We start from the raw sequence: 16,039 nt of genomic DNA, 5'->3' as shown, positions 1-16,039 counted from the left end.
GCCTGAGGAGCAGCATAAAAAAACTTCAGATAAATAAATAAAGAACCAACCAACCATCAGTTAATTTGGTCCTATGAACACCAGGTCTATGTTGGCATTACTAACATCTGGCTTGCCTGTTGTGTTTGGAGAATTCAGCCATTCTCTTCCCTCTTCACCCTTTTTAGGGAGAACTTGGAGAAACATGGCGTGTGCGTCCGCATTGTCGGGGACCTGTCCCTCCTGCCACGAGACATCCAGGAACTAATTGCCAAAGTTGTGCTGGCAACAAAGCACTTCAATACGTGAGTCCTGTTGCCATTTTTCAAACTCTTTCCCATAGAGCAGGGGTGTCAGACCTCTTTCTGCGCGAGAGCCAAACCCGATTTCAGAGAAGTTCTCGGGGGCCGCGCTCCAGTGGTGGGTGGGGCCGAAAGCAAAAGGGGCGGGGCCAAAAATACCAGCATATGTTAGCGTAAAGCTTTTACTGCCAGTAACTAAGCCTTAGAGGAGGCATTTCAATGGGGGAGAAAAATTGCTCCGAACCCAGGGAACTGTCAAAAGATCAGCCTGGGGGGGGGAGGGGGGCCAGAGGAAGGGGGCAGGGCCATCTGCGGAACCCTGGTGAGCTGGACTGGGACCCCAGGTGTTCTGGACTTGGCCCACAGGCCTGATATTTCACACCCTTGCCATGGAGTGATATACTCTCCCACCCTCCTATTCTCCATATAGCATCCCACACAGCCAGTGGAGGCTGGTGGCTCCTATGTCAGTGGGGCAGTGAATCCTCTCCAAGTGCGAAGCCACCAGCCTGACATCGGAGCCCCAGCCTCCGCTGCAAACAGCGTTTCCGCTGTCTCCTGCAGCAACCTTCAGCAGATTACTTCCTCTCCCTTAAAAACCTACAAAGAGCCCTGCTGGATCAGACCAAAGGCCTGTCTATCCAGTGTCCTGTTTCCCCCAGTCGCCAATCAGATGCCCCAATGGGAAGCCCGCAAGCAAGGCATGAGGGCATCAGCCCTTTTCCACCACTGCTATCTGGAGGCATCCTGACTCTGAACACGGAGGGTGGAGGTATCATGGTGAATAGCTGCAGACAGACCTTGCCTCTTTCATAAATTTGTCTAATCCCTTTTTAAAGCCATCTGAGATAGCTGCCATTACCACATTCCATCGTTTTAACTATGCACTTTGTGACGAAGTACTTCCTTTTGTCCATCCAGAATCTCCCGCCAGTCAATTTCATTGGATGGCCCCAGGTTCTAGGTTGTTGTTGATGATGATATTGTTGTTACTATTGTTTTAAAACATTTTACCCTGCTCTTCAGCAGAAAAAGGCTCTCAGAGTGGCTTACCAAGTTCAGTAATAAAACAGTCAGCCTTATGGTCTAAAAGACACAGCTCAAAAGGAAAGGGGGTTGGCAGGGGGAGGAAAAAAGCAAAGGTGGACACTAGTTTTTACTTATAAAGTTCTTCCACGTGTTATTTCTGGCAGGGAGGGGCTCCCTACAGCTGCTTCTTCTCTGACCAATGTATGGGGCCAGATTGATCTCCCCCTTGCCCTGATGCTCTTCCAGGGAAGCAAATTGAGAGAGGGATAAATATTTCTCTCTGCTTTCTGCACACCCTGCATAATCTCTCTTTATTTTTATTTTTATTTTGAAAGGTGTTTTTTGAACATTGGCTTTGCATACACTTCAAGACAAGAGATCAGCAATGCAGTGAAAGAGCTGGCTTGGGGTGTCGAAGAAGGGCTGCTTCAACCCAGGTGACCTTGTGTGTGTGTTTGAGTACATACATGATTTCAGAATTAGAACTGCTGTGGAAGTGTGAACTTGAAGCACCTTGAACACACTTACCGCCTTCACCCTGATAGAACTCAGAGGAGAAATCTGTTCTCTTTGGCTTGTTGCAGAAGCCAGATCTGCACCGTGCTAGCTTGCCTGGCCCTCATCCCAATTGCAAAGCCACATCCTTCTCCCCCTGATGCACCTCCGGCACACACACACAGTGGAGGCTGGTAGCTCTGATGTCAGTGGGGTGGTGAACACAAAGCCCCTTGTCTAGCTCCTTTAGAGTCCTGACTGGTTCTGACTGAAACTCGGAGAGGATTCACTGCTCCACTGACATCGGAGCCACCAGTCTCCACTGCACACATACATACTCCTCACCATTCTGGGGTGGTGCCTAGGGCAGTTTCTCAAATAGCCAAATGTGCCCATGGGCCCAAAGAGGTTGCCTATCCCTGCTTTCACTTAGGTCTTCCTGCGCAGAGCCGCTATTTTGTTCATAGCTCCAGTTGGTAGACCTCAGAGTTCTAGTAAAAACACAAAGTAGGTCCCACAAGCCTGAAGCTGGCCCTGCCTTGAACTGGATGAGCTCTAATAGATCATAGAATCATAGAATAGTAGGGTTGGAAGGGGCCTACAAGGTCATCGAGTCCAACCCCCTGCTCAATGCAGGAATCCAGGACAGAGCATCCCTGACAGATGGCTGTCTAGCCTCGCCTTGAATGCCTCCAGTGTGGGAGAGCCCACCACCTCCCTACAGAATTGGTTCCATTGTCGTATTGCTCTAACTGTCAGGAGGTTTTTCCTGATGTTCAGCCGGAATCTGGCTTCCTGTAACTTGAGCCCATTATTCCGTGTCCTGCACTCTGGCATGATCAAGAAGAGATCTTGGCCTTCCTCTCTGTGACAACCTTTCAAGTACTTGAAGAGCGCTATCATATCTCCCCTCAGCTGTCTTTTCTCAAGGCTAAACATGCCCAGTTCTTTCAGTCTCTCTTCATAGGGCTTTGTTTCCAGTTCCCTGATCATCTTTCTTGCCCTCCTCTGGACCCTCTCAGTTTGTCTGCATCCTTCTTAAAGTGTGGTGACCAGAACTGGACACAGTACTCCAGGTGAGGCCTAACCAGGGCTGAGTAGAGGGAAACTAGTACTTCCCAGGATTTGGAAGCTATGCTCCTATTAATGCAGCCTAAAATGGCATTGGCCTTTTTTGCAGCCACATCACATTGTTGGCTCATATTCAGCTTGTGATCGACAACAACTGCAAGATCCTTCTCACTTGTAGTGTTGCTGAGCCACGTATCCCCCATCTTGTAACTGTGCACTTGGTTTCTTTTTCCTAGGTGCAGAACTTGGCATTTATCCCTATTAAATGTCATTCTGTTGTTTTCTGCCCAGCGCTCCAGTCTATCCAGATCACTTTGAATTTTGTTTCTGTCTTCCAAAGTATTAGCTATCCTGCCCAATTTTGTGTCATCTGCAAATTTGATCAGCATTCCTTGCACCTCCTCCTCCAAGTCATTAATAAAAATGTTGAAGAGCACTGGGCCCAGGACTGAGCCCTGCGGTGCCCCACTCATTACTTCTCCCCAGTTTGAGAAGGTCCCATTGATAAGCACTCTTTGAGTCCGATTCTGTAGCCAACTGCGGATCCACCGGATCTTTGTTTCATCTAGCCCACTATGAGCTAGTTTGCTCATCAGGAGATCATGGGGCACTTTGTCGAAAGCTTTGCTGAAGTCAAGGTATATTATGTCTACAGCATTCCCACAGTCCACAAGGGAGGTTACTTGATCAAAAAATGAGATCGGATTCGTCTGGCAGGATTTGTTCTTCACAAATCCATGTTGGCTTTGAGTAATCACTGCATTGTTTTCAAGGTGCTTACAGATGGATTGCTTTATAATCTGCTCCAGAATTTTCCCAGGGATTGATGTCAGACTGACTGGTCTGTAGTTCCCAGGTTCCTCCTTTTTACCCTTTTTGAAGATAGGGACAACATTAGCCCTCCTCCAGGCATCTGGCACTTCACCTGTCCTCCATGATTTCTCAAAGAGAATAGACAGCGGTTCTGAGAGTTCTTCTGTCATTTCCTTTATTACTCTAGGATGCAGTTCATCTGGCCCTGGAGAATTGAACTCATTCAAAGTAATTAGGTGTTCCTTGACCATATGCCTATCAATCTCAAGCTGCAATCCTGCCCCTTCAGCCTGTACTTCGTCTTTCCCAGGGGTGACTAGACCCTCTTTTGGGAGAAGACTGAGCCAAAGTAGGAATTGAGCACGTCTGCCTTTTCTTTGTCATCTGTTATCGTTTTGCCATCCTTATTTAATAGCCAAACAACCATTTCTCTGTCTTTTACTGTGCACGTAGCTGAAGAAAGCCTTTTTGTTGCTTTTAGCATCCCTCACTAACCTCAGCTCGTTCTCAGCTTTAGCCTTCCTGACGCCATCCCTGCAATTCTGTGCTACCTGCCTGTACTCTTCCTTTGTTGCTTGGCCTTCTTTCCACTTCCTATATGTGTCCTTTTTTGTTTTCAGGTCATCTCTAAGCTTTTTGTGAAGCCACATTGGCTTCTTCTGTTGTCTTCCACCGTTTCTTGTTGGAATTGTTTGTAATTGTGCCTTGAGAATTTCCTTTTTTAAAAACTCCCACCCATCTTGGACTCCTTTTCTCGTTAGCGTCGCTTGCCATGGGACCTTACTGATCGTTGTTCTGAGTTTATTAAAATCGGCTTTCCTAAAATCCAGGGTACGCATTTGACTACACTCGGCTTTTGCTTCCTTTAGAACCAAGAACTGAAGTACAACATGGTCACTATCCCCCAGAGTTCCTGTAACTGCTACTTGATCCACTAAGTCATCTCTGTTGGTTAGGATCAAGTCAAGGATAGCCAATCCTCTAGTTCCTTGTCTACTTTCTGCAGGAGGAAGTTATCCGCCACACAAGTCAGGAATTTCCTGGAGGGGCCACATTTTGCAGAATTTGTCTCCCAACAAATATCGGGGAAATTGAAGTCCCCCATTACTACTACATCATGCTTCCTTGAAACATTGGCTATTTGCTTTTCAAAAGTTTCATCCTCGTCTTCTCCTTGATTGAGTGGCCGGTAGTAGACTCCGACCACCAGGTTCCTTTTATTCTTTGCGCCATTTATTTTGATCCAGATGCCCTCGATGAGGCGACCAAGCTCATCCTCCTGTATTTCTGTGCAGAGATATGTATTTTTCACATACAGTGCAACCCCACCTCCCTTTCTGTTCCTCCTGTTCTTTTTGAGCAAGTTATATCCTTCAATTGCTGTATTCCAGTCATGAGAGTCATCCCACCAAGTCTCAGTTATACCTATCAAGTAATAATTTCCCTCTTGTATTAAGAGTTCAAGTTCGTTCTGTTTGTTTCCCATACTCTGGGCATTAGTATATAGACATCGAAGACCATGTGCTTCATAGTCTGGCTTTCTTCCTATATGTGTCTGAAGACTATTATTGGGCACTATTAGAGCTGTTCTCTCCATTGCGGCGCATGAGCCTTCGTCCCCTGTTACCCCCAACTTTATGTCTCCCTTCCCCGTAGCATTCAGTTTAAAGACCTCCTGATGAAGTTCTTCATGCTGTGGCCAAACACATTCTTCCCATCCTTTGTGAGGTACAACCCGTCCCTTGTCAACAGCCCATCTTCCAGGAAGTATAGCCCGTGGTCCCAGAATCCAAATCTCTCTTGTCGGCACCACTTTCGTAGCCAGTCATTCACCCAGAGTATTTTTTGTTCCCTTTCTATCCCTCTTCTAACTACTGGAAGGATGAATGAGAAAACTATCTGGGTCCCAAAGTTCTTGAGTTTCCTTCCCAAAGCTTCAAAGTGTGATGTGATTTCTTTGTAGCTCCGCTTGGCGGTATCATTTGTTCCCACATGGATGAGAAGGAAGGGATACCTGTCAGTGGGCTTTATGAGTGCAGGCAACTTTTCAGTCACGTCTCTAATCCGTCCTCCTGGGAAACAACGTACCTGGCGAGTCCATGGGTCTTCGTGACATACTTGGGTTTCAATCCCACGCGGCAAGGAGTCTCCCACTACTACTACTCTTCTCTTCTTGTTGTTGTAAGCCTGGGTTTCATTGCCTCTGCTTGACTGACCTTCAGTCTCTTGCTCACTCTCATGTAGGTTCCCCTGTAATTCTTCCTCTGCAGGCTGTCCTCCAGTCTCATCCGCAAGTACCTGGAAACGGTTCCATAGCTCCACGGGTGCAGAGTGGCGTCTAGTTCTACTTCTCGTAACTGTCAGCCTTTTCCAAGGAGTATCCTCTACTCCATTTTTCGTCACCTCAGCATTTCCCACTTCTGCCTCAGCTTGCTATTGCTCTTCAAGCTTCTGGTCTTCACTTTGCTGCTGTAGTTCCCCCATTCTGTCCAAGAACTCTTCGTGTTCTCTTATTCCCCGGAGGGTCGATAGTCGCCACTCCAGTCCACTTACTTTTTCTTCCAGCAGCATGATCAACTTGCACTTGTTGCAGGTGTAGGCCATGTTGTTCTCAGGCAAGAAAACAAACATTGCACACACCTTGCAGGTCACCACCACTGGAGAGTCTTGTCCTTCCATAGCCTCTTTGTGTCTAGCTTTGTGATTGTTTTAGACTAGCCTGTGCCTTCTCCTCTACTCAGTAGAGGTTCAAAGCAGAGTCCCACTGGTGTGGAACTGTGTGTTACAAGACAAATGAAAAAAAATGTTTGTTAAAAAGTAAAGAAAATGTTAGGGGCCTCCCCCTTCACCTCCCCTGCCGAACTCCCCTGGCCAACTCCTGTTTGCTCCCCTGTCTGCTCGCCTTGGTCGCTCGCTCTCTGGGAGCTTGCTTGCTTCTGTAGTCCCTGGAGCAGCTTGCTCTGCTCAGCTGGGAGGCAGGAAACAGATGATCTAGAATGTGGTGGTTAAACTAAGAAGAGTAACATTCAGGTGGCTGAGCTGCAGAAAACTGGAAAGAAAAATAAAGTGCTGCATTTCAGGGGGCGACAGGGGTGGGGGGAAGAACCTTTGCTGATGGCCTCCCATCAGCAGTCTGCAATTGCAGGAGTTGCAGTGCATCTCCCTGCAAAGAGAGCCAGTGTGGTGTAGTGGTTAGAATGTTGGCTTGGGACTGGGGAGACCTAGGTTCTAGCCCCCACTTTGCCATGAAGCTCCCTGAGTGTCTTTGGGCCAGTCACAGACTTTCAGCCTAACATACTCACAGGGTTGTTGGGAGGATAAAAAGGAATGAGGAGAACTGTGTACACCACCTTGAACTCCTTGGAGGAAAGGCAGGATATAAATGTAACAAATAAATAAATAGATGCATTGCACCACATCAACACGGGCATCCCTCCAGTGTAATAATTCACACTAAGGATATTCATAATGCTGGAGAAGGTGTAGAAAGGGGTAACCAAAATGCTCGTGTGATTTGAACACCCTCCTTTGGGGAAAGCTAGAGCATTTGGGGCTTTTTGGTGTAGCAAAGAAAGAGAGGGGACGTAATATAGGTATATCAAATGTATACATGGTGTGGAAGAAGTGGAGCAAGAGACGTTTTCCTTCCTGTCTCAGTGCGCTGGCGTCGCCCAATGAAACAGAATGGCATGTGATTCAGGCCAGACCAAAGGAAGCTCTACTTCGCGCTAGGGCTGTGCACTGCTTCGGCCCAAGACCCGAACCCTGAGTTGAAGTGGGCCGCTTTGGGCCATTTCACGCCCCTTCCGAGGCAAAGCAGAGGGGGCATGAAGCGACCTGAAGTGGGTCGGGGGCTCTCCGAAACGCTCGCACTTGGGAGTTTTGGCACCCCAGCCCAGCTGTGCTGGAGCCTCCAACTCCTTACCTGAGGTGACTCAGAGGTGTTGCCACCGCTGCCATCATCACCGCCCGCCATCACCAGCTCCTGAGCCCTGGACGCGCATCAGCTCTTTTAGGTGGGAGCCACCATTTTTAAAATGGCGACTCGCTGCAACAAGAGCCGGCATGCCCCAGGGCTCAGGAGCTGGCGGTGGTGGGCAGCAATGACGACAGCGGCAGAAGAGGAGGAGGCGGTGGTGGTGGCGGAGGAGGAGGAGGAGGAGGCAGCAGCCCAGGAAAGGAGCTGGGGGTTTGCATGGGGGCGTCAGGGGGCCCCCGAAGCAGGATTCAGATGGCCGAATCCCACTTTGAGTTCAGGGCTGAGTCGGGTCGGGGTGCCCCCGAATCAGACCCGCCACGAAGCGGCGTCCGAGTCGGATCAGGGGGTCCCTGCACAGCCCTACTTTGCGCACCGCATAGTTAACCTGCGGCATTTGCTGCCACAAGATGTAGCAGTGGCCGCAAGCTTCAGTGGGCTCTCCAGACGCCTCTGGTTGGCTGCTATGTGTGAAACAGGATGCCAGACTAGTTGGACCTAGTCTGATCCAGTGGGATTGCTCTTGTGGTCCACCCATTGTCATCGTAATGGGCATTTTGCTTGTAGATAAATAATAATAGCCCCCCTAGTGCAAATTCTCATCCTTCTCTCCTTTAGTGATGTGTCAGAATCGCTAATCGACAAATGTCTCTATACCTCCAAATCTCCGCACCCAGACATCCTGATAAGAACTTCTGGAGAGGTCCGGCTTAGTGATTTCATGCTCTGGCAGGTAACACGGAGCTCCAACAACCTCTCTGCTGAATAGCAAGATCTTCTGTCCTTGTTCTGCTGGGGATCTTGCATTTAGTGGTCGGGGAAACCCTTCTCTGAATCTCTCTTCCACCAAGCCATTCTAATAAAATACTTCCCAAGAGAGATCAATGGGTGTAGCCCAGCATGCACTGATGCTCTGGTATGGACAAAGGAGCTGCTGGATAAGGGCTATATGTTGAGGGCCAGCGTAGTGTAATGTAGCCATGCTGGCTGGGATTGATGGGAATTGTGGTCCAACACACCAGGTTTGGGAAGGCCAGTGTAGTAGATAGAGGACTGGACTAGAGCTGTAAGCCTAAACCAGGGCTGGGGAACCTCTTTCAGCCCAAGGAACAAATTCAATTTTGGAAAAGCTCTCTGGGGCCACTTCCCCGTGTCGGGCACAGCTGAAGGCAAAAGGGGTGGGGCCAAAAATGCCATCATACTGTAGCTTACAGCTTTTACTGCCAGTCACTAAGCCTTGGGAGAGGCATTTCAGCCTTTTAGAATGGAGGGGAAACTGTGCAAAATCCAGGAAACCACCAAACAATTGGTGGTTGGGGAAAGGGGTTAAGACCCAGGGGAGTAGGGCCATCTGGAGAACCCTGGGGGGCGAGGTGGATTTAGCCTGGGGCCTAAGGTTCCCCACCCCTGGCCTAAACACTCTTACTAGGGAGTAAATCCCATTTAACCCAGTTGGGCTTACTGCCGAGTAAATGTGCATAGACCCAAATTCAGACTTCCAATTGACCATGAAGCTGTCTGGGTGGCTTTGGGCCAGTGACACTTTGCCTAACCTGCCTCACAGGGTTGTTGTGGGTGTAAAATGAGGAGGGGAAAGAGACTGTGTGTGCTTCCCCAAGCTCCTTGGGGAAAGGGCAGGGTAAAATGTAATAGTAAATAACATTTATCTATTACATTTGTATGCTTCCTCGTCCCCTCCCCGCTCCCCCAGACATCTTTTTGGTGCGGAAACAAGAGCTGATCTTGAGGTGGAATTTGAGGTGGTCTTGCGGGCTATGCACCTTCTGGCATGTGTCCTTGGAATCCCAGCCCTTCCCCTCCACCCCACCCATCCTAACCCTTTCAGCAGCAATGGGGACATTGTTCTTCACCGCCACAAAGACTGCGTTGGGGAGTTAAAACCCTTTGAGTGTCTCGCAGGTCCCCCTCTTGAGCATTCTTATTGCAGAAGTTGAGGTTACTGAATTCCGACACATGCTCCAGAGCATCTACAAATACCTATGCAATGAATTATTGTATTTATTTATTATCTACTTAAAGCATTTTTTATTCTGCTCAACTTAAAAAAAAAAAGTCTCCCAGAGAGGCTTACGAAGATAAGACAGCCTCTATCCTCAGGTTTACAGTCTCAAAGACATGAAACAAACAGGAATGAGAGGGAGGAGGAAAAAGCAAACCCCGGCACTGGTTCTTCTAGGTCACTCTTCCTCAACCTCATGCCCTCTGGATACATTGGACTACAACTCCCAGCATGTCTCAGCCAGCCATGCTGGCTGGGGATGCTGGGGGTTGTAGTCCAACATGTCCGGGGGAACCAGGTTGAGGAAGGCTGTTCTAGGTGCTCTTTCCTCTGCAGGCCATGCATTAAGCTCCCTGTCTTTCTTTCTGCAGACGTCCCATGCGTGCCTGGTGTTCCAATCTGTGCTGTGGCCAGACTACTCCTTCTGGAATTTATGGGAAGCTATCCTGCGGTTCCAGATGAACTACAATGCTTTGCAGGTAGGAACCCAAGAAAATTAAGAGGTTGAGGCAAAAGAGCATGCCCCAAACTCTCCAAGGACATATTTTAAATAATTGCCTGCCTGTCCCCAAGTCTTATGAGACTGGGAATCATATAGCCTTTTAAAAAATCAGCTTACTGCTAAAAATCACACATTTCCCACCACCAGCTCACTTGCAAATCTGTGCAAATATGCATTGCATCTAATATAACTAATATTTTTTATTTATTTAAGGTATTTTATACTGTCCTTCAATTAAAAAAAAATCTCAGCACAGTGTAAATAAAAAGAAGATACAAGGACAATTAAAGCACAAATAAAACATGACTTTTTTCAGGCAAATCTTTTGATGCCAAAGTACAATTGATGGATAGTATCATATCAGATTCCGAACATATTGCTGCAAATCTGGGGGAGATGGAGTTATCTTATTAAGTAGATTTTGAAAGAACAAGAGCTGAAAAATGTCATGAACTTTGGCTCATCTTTACTTCTCTGCTTTGGGTGTTCTAGGATAATTTGTGTTCCTAGCACATTTATTTGGAAGAAAATCACACTGGAAATCAGTAGGACATGGCTTTAAATAAAAGTCCTTAGAAGCTTGAACATTCACCACCATGTTTTTCAAGCTTGCTCTGCAGTGGAAACCATGAGGTCTAGAAACATAATAATTTCTTAAAGCAAAATTCTCAGGGATTCTGGCAAAGGGACTGTCTCATCCCTTGATGGCTACACATGCCCTCTGAGCCTTTCATTGCTGGCCTTTGCTTTATATGAAGTTGAGTGTGGTCTTTAAGTACAGCGCCTGCCAGGCATCAAGAAATCCCAAGGATTCCAGAGTGTCTTTTGCTTTGGCTATTTTGACATTATTTTGAGGTCTCTTTTGCAAATACATTTCATCCATGATGTAGATAATTTAATACGGTCACTTCTTGCCTCCCTCCCGCCCCACTATCCACCTTGTTACCTACCCTATACCTCAAAATTTTAAAGAAAAAAATATGTAGGAAGAACAAGGGGATTCACCAGAGGAAGTAATTATTAAATGGTGAAGAAACCTCTCTTGAGGAGTGTATGACTCCGAAAAGGTGTGTGTGGGCATGTGTGAATGCAAAGTTCAAAGGAAGGACAGAGTAGGCTCCAGAGAAATCTGGAGCCCTCCTTCACTCACTCACAACATGGATGGGTTGAATGCATTCTAGCAAAGGATGCCTGTTTATGTATGTGAAGGGAGGAAGGGGGTTGCCCTAACTCCCAGCACTGTAGGCAGGGACAAAAGGTTGCTCGGGTTGAACACCAACCCAGCTGAGTAGGCTGCCACCACCCCTTAATGTCCACCTCAGCCTGAGCCAGGGGACTCTCAGACCTTGCAGGACACCCTTGAAACTTACAGGACAGGGGTTCAAACTGCCACACCCTATCTCCAAGCCTCAAACCTGAAACTTTAAACAGTAGCAATAACCAAGAGGAAAGCTCTGGATTTAGTACCAAGACTTACTTAGAAGGAAGCACACACAACTCTTGCGGTACAATAGGTGTTCAGTTTATTTACAAAGAGAAAAGGGGGAAATGGGAATAAGAAGTCATGCAAGAATCATTTGGAAACAATACTTCAGGCAAAAATAACAAAAAGTTACCTGCACCTGTCTTCTACGTGCCAAGGCATGGGTCTTCAATAGGACATGGCCCCAAAAGATGATGCTGAAAGTCACAAACCAAAAGTAAAACCAAAGACGAAAACAACAGGCGGCTACAGACCCCTCTTTTTATGCTCAAGCTCCTGACAACACTAAGGAGATCTCTATTAGCCAATCACAGGCTGGGTGGAACAGAGTTCCCCAACCCTGGGTGGGGCAGGGGAGGAGTAAAAGTCCCCACACAAATGCAGCTGAGATAATTCAGTCCAAATAGCTGAGTCTTACTCTGACCTTGGAGCTAGAGACATCTCAAGATAACACACACGCACACAGGTGGTTGCATCACTACATGCAACTTCAGCCTGGCCAAATGGAGTCTTACAGACAGTTAGAGCAGTGGGCTCCAAAGTGGGGTTCACGCACCCCAGGGGGTGCACAAGATGATCCATTGGGGTGCGCAAGCCACCTGATAATTGTGCAGCCTCCCACTGCCCTGATGAACTGCCATTGTGTGCAGTGATGGGGCAGCGGCGGCGGTAGCAGGATGGGACGGGAGCCAGAGGAAAGTTCATGGCCTTTATCTCTTGGCTCCAGTCCTATCCTGCCTCTGCTGTGGCCACCAAGAGCAACTGCGCCAATCTCTGCTGAGCACAGCAGAGGAAGCCGTGGCACCAGAGCAGCTGCCATTCTGCCAAAGGAGAGCAGGAACGAGATTAACCCTTCCCACTCCCCTTTGGCAGAATGAAGCCGAGAAGAAAGTGCATGCTGTGTCAGCTACGTCAGCCATTAAAACCAAGTATCGAAATAAACTGAACTTAGAACCAGACCTTCGAATTGCTATATCACAAAGTCTTAAACCAAGATTTTCAAAAATAATGAAGCATATTCAATCACATGCCTCTCACTAAAAATATTAATCATAATAATGTTTTTAGTGAGAGCAAAAAGGGGTTTTGTACCGTCAGAAATTTTTTTAAAATTTTTTTATCTTTATCTCATCCTTTTAAAATTTTGATTAATTTCTATTTTTGTGTATGTTTTATAATGTACATAATATACAGTAGTACATGTATATAATTTATAAATAAATATATATATATAGGGAGTGCATGATCAAATTTGTACGGATAGGGGTGCATGATCAAAAACGTTTGGAGAGTGCTGAGTTAGAGCACAAAAAGAAAATGGGGTTCTTGACAACTTATGTTGGAGATATGGGGGAGGCAGATTGTGCCCCCATTTGCCCCATCATCCCAACCTGATCTGGGATGAGCTGCAACTTGATTCTAATGATTTCCTATCATGTGTGTCAGAAATGTATTCTGTGGTTTACCACTAACTTTTATTAGAACAGAAGTGGAACACATCTTTAGTGCTGTGAAACACTAAGTGTGTGTGCGGGGGAAGAGAAGTGGTTGCTGGGGGGTGGGTAAGGAGAAAGCAAAATCAGTTCAGAAGGGGAGAGGCTGAGGTCAAAGTGTGAGGAATGCTGACCTATTGGGTTGTTGCAGAATGGAGGGAATCAGAAAAGGAGTTTGGGAGCCAAATGAATGCCAATTTCTGACGGACTTTGTGTTGTGTATCTTCTCCAGCCTTTCTCCAGTCTGGTGTTGGACTACAATTCCCTCCATCTCCAGCCAGCACACCCAGTGACATTGTTGGCTAGGGAAGAAGTTGGCTAGGGATGTAGTCAAACACATCTGGAGGGCACCAGGCTGGGGAAAGGCCAATCTACACTATAATGCGGTTTTAAAAGCTAATATGTCATTACTTTTTCTTTTCAGAAAGCCAGGGATCTATACATGGAAGAAAGGAAGTGGCAGCAGATGGAAAGCGACAAGGCAATCGTGTTGGAGAAGCTGAAAGAGGAAGACTCCGGATCCTGTGGGGATGCTCAGAGGCGGCGGACACTCTTGCAGGAACTCAGGGCTAAACGGGAAGAGAGAATCCAGGGTTTTTTGCAGGCCTTGGAAAACAAAAGAATGGACTTCCTAGAAAAACTGATGATGGTATCTGCATGATGAGAAGGACATTGCAGGGCTGGGAGTGGGTGTAGGTGGGCAGGGGGAAGAGGGGAAAATGTGAGCCAAGTTACAAATAGTCCAGCTGCTGCCCAGAGGGATTCACTTGATAATGGGAACCTATGTTTTTGTGTGTCTGTGTGTTTTCAGTAGACATACACAAGTCTTTGCCTCAAGGCTGGGGAACCGGTGGCCCTCCAGATGTTGATGGACTACAACCCCCATCATCCCTGACTTGGGCATGTGACCTGATTAGAATTAGACCCTGACAACATCTGGAGGGCCACTGGTTCCCCATCCCTACTTTACCTCCATTATAGTTCTGGTTATCCAAGCTGTGGTTGGGAACACGGTGTCTGAAATGAATTTATGGCTTCCTCAAATTTCATATGGTTTCAAAAGCACAGAACAAAAGGTGTTTTGCTGTGGAATTTAATAAAGGACAACACTAAAGAGGCTTACGCGGGAAGATTTGTGCATACAGCAGGGCTTTCTTTCCATCTTCCCAAATGGCAGCATTTCTGTGCTACAACTCAAGAGGCTTCTAAAACGTCCCAGAATTCTAAAAAGTTGCTTACAGTGGAGTGCAAGGAAGCTGCAGTTGGGAATCTTAAAGAGGAGCCCTGTTGCATTCACTCAAACAAATGGGTGTCTGGAATGAGGCCAATGCATTCTAGAGGAGCTTGTTTGGCCCCTGTTTGGGAGACTGGCTGTATCCCAATTTATATTTTTTCATCTCTATTTTCTTTGTATGGCCAGAAACTAGAGCATTGCCCCAATTTGGAGGACCAGTATCTATGAAGCTCCACAAGGGCATGCATTGTCCCACTGGCTTCAGTACTCTGAGACAATGTTCCTCCTGCTTGGCTCCATAGGTTCTTCAGAGCTTTGGGCAGCTGGCCACAATCCAACCTGTTCACGGTGTATCTAATGCAGCATACTTTGCTGGGTTTTTTAAGGTGTTGTTTTACATTTGGATGGCACTACAAAATATCCTCTCTAAATCTAAACAAAAAACAAATTCTGCATACTGGATACAGCTGTGAAGATGATTAAATCATCAAGCCATGAATAAACCATTTTTTGCGACAGACATCTTTTAAAGACAAATTACTGGTTATTAAAAGTTGCCGTTTTAAGCCTGAGTGAATCCAAAGAAGAAGGGCGTGTAGCTTAACCTTCTGTCAGCATTTCATTCTGAAATGGCAAGGATGAACCAAGTGTCAGAGGACTGATGATGTAATTCAACAAACTGCTTAAAAGTTGCATCCTTTTTGATACAAGTGACTAAGGCTACATACACAAATACTTGGTGATAAATAAATTATGGGAACTTTATTCTCAAGCGGTAGTTTTACTGCTGTGGTGAGCTGCATCTTCGTATCTTTGTGATGCCTGGAAATGGCTCTTTAAGTATGATCTCAAATTCTTAAAGGGAAGGTCTTTCCTGTTTCTTGTATGGTGTACATGCAGAAGAACACCCCAGTCATGCAGTATCTGTTAGAGATGGAAAAGAATATATTCGTAAAAGTTACTGCTGCATTAAAAACAAGCAGGATAACATGTTGAAAAATGTAAATGGGATGTTCTGTGGGAAGTATGCCTCAGTATTCGAGTTGCTGGGGAACACAAGCAGGAGGGGGCTATTGCATTCGTGTCCTGTTATGGGCTTCCCATAGACATCTGTGCAAACAGTGCTGGACTAGGTAGGCCTTTGGTCTAAGCATGGCTCTTCTTATGTTCAAACATCTTGAAGGAAAGTCTCAGTATGTTCAATATGGTTTTAAAGTAGATGTTGGGCACACCAGTCCTTTCAAGTAAGTGTATACAGAGCAGCTTGCACCAATGGAGCTGCTGTGGTATCCTTATTTGGCAAGTATGCTACCTGAAGTTACTTCATTGATCATTAGTTCCTAGGAGATTGAAACTGAGACCTTCAGCATGTAAAGTATCTGCTGTGTCACTCACCTACGGTCCCTACCAAATGCTGATGGCTGTTCAGCATTACAACTACACTCCAGGCTGTGTTTATGTGACCAGTTACCTACTTGGTTGACAAACAGCTTTTTATTCATAAACTGAATAGAATTCTTAAATGGCTTCTTGAAACAGTACCTTGTGTATGGTACAACATGCCCTACATACTGCTCTGTGCCAAAAAATCTCAAATACTACCTAGCTCTCATGGCCATGAGATAAAATCTTGCCCCATTCT

At 46.5% G+C, this 16,039-nt stretch overlaps 1 protein-coding gene across 2 annotated transcripts in view; it reads left to right on the top strand.

Annotated features, from left to right (window-relative positions):
* Positions 1-15,392, top strand: part of DHDDS (dehydrodolichyl diphosphate synthase subunit) — a 33,999-nt gene extending 18,607 nt beyond the window's left edge. The window contains exons 5-10 of one of the 2 annotated variants that reach the window (XR_014785152.1): positions 168-284; positions 1,646-1,747; positions 8,284-8,398; positions 10,057-10,164; positions 13,588-13,993; positions 14,106-15,173. Coding sequence is in view for 1 of the 2 variants with exons in the window: in XM_084815798.1 (XP_084671924.1) it covers positions 168-284; positions 1,646-1,747; positions 8,284-8,398; positions 10,057-10,164; positions 13,588-13,824 (679 nt within the window). In the remaining variant the exon portion in view is untranslated. Of the gene's footprint in view, positions 1-167; positions 285-1,645; positions 1,748-8,283; positions 8,399-10,056; positions 10,165-13,587 lie in introns of both variants that reach the window. The other variant, XM_084815798.1, reaches the window with a different exon arrangement.
* Positions 15,393-16,039: the final 647 nt, after the last annotated feature.

The sequence above is a fragment of the Heloderma suspectum genome, chromosome 10 (assembly GCF_057233095.1).
Source record: "Heloderma suspectum isolate Gila_16-S chromosome 10, 16-S_ref, whole genome shotgun sequence".
Classification (NCBI taxonomy): Eukaryota; Metazoa; Chordata; class Lepidosauria; order Squamata; family Helodermatidae; genus Heloderma; species Heloderma suspectum.
The sequence above is the reverse complement of the archived record's forward strand: the minus strand, read 5'-3'. Positions and strand labels throughout refer to the sequence as shown.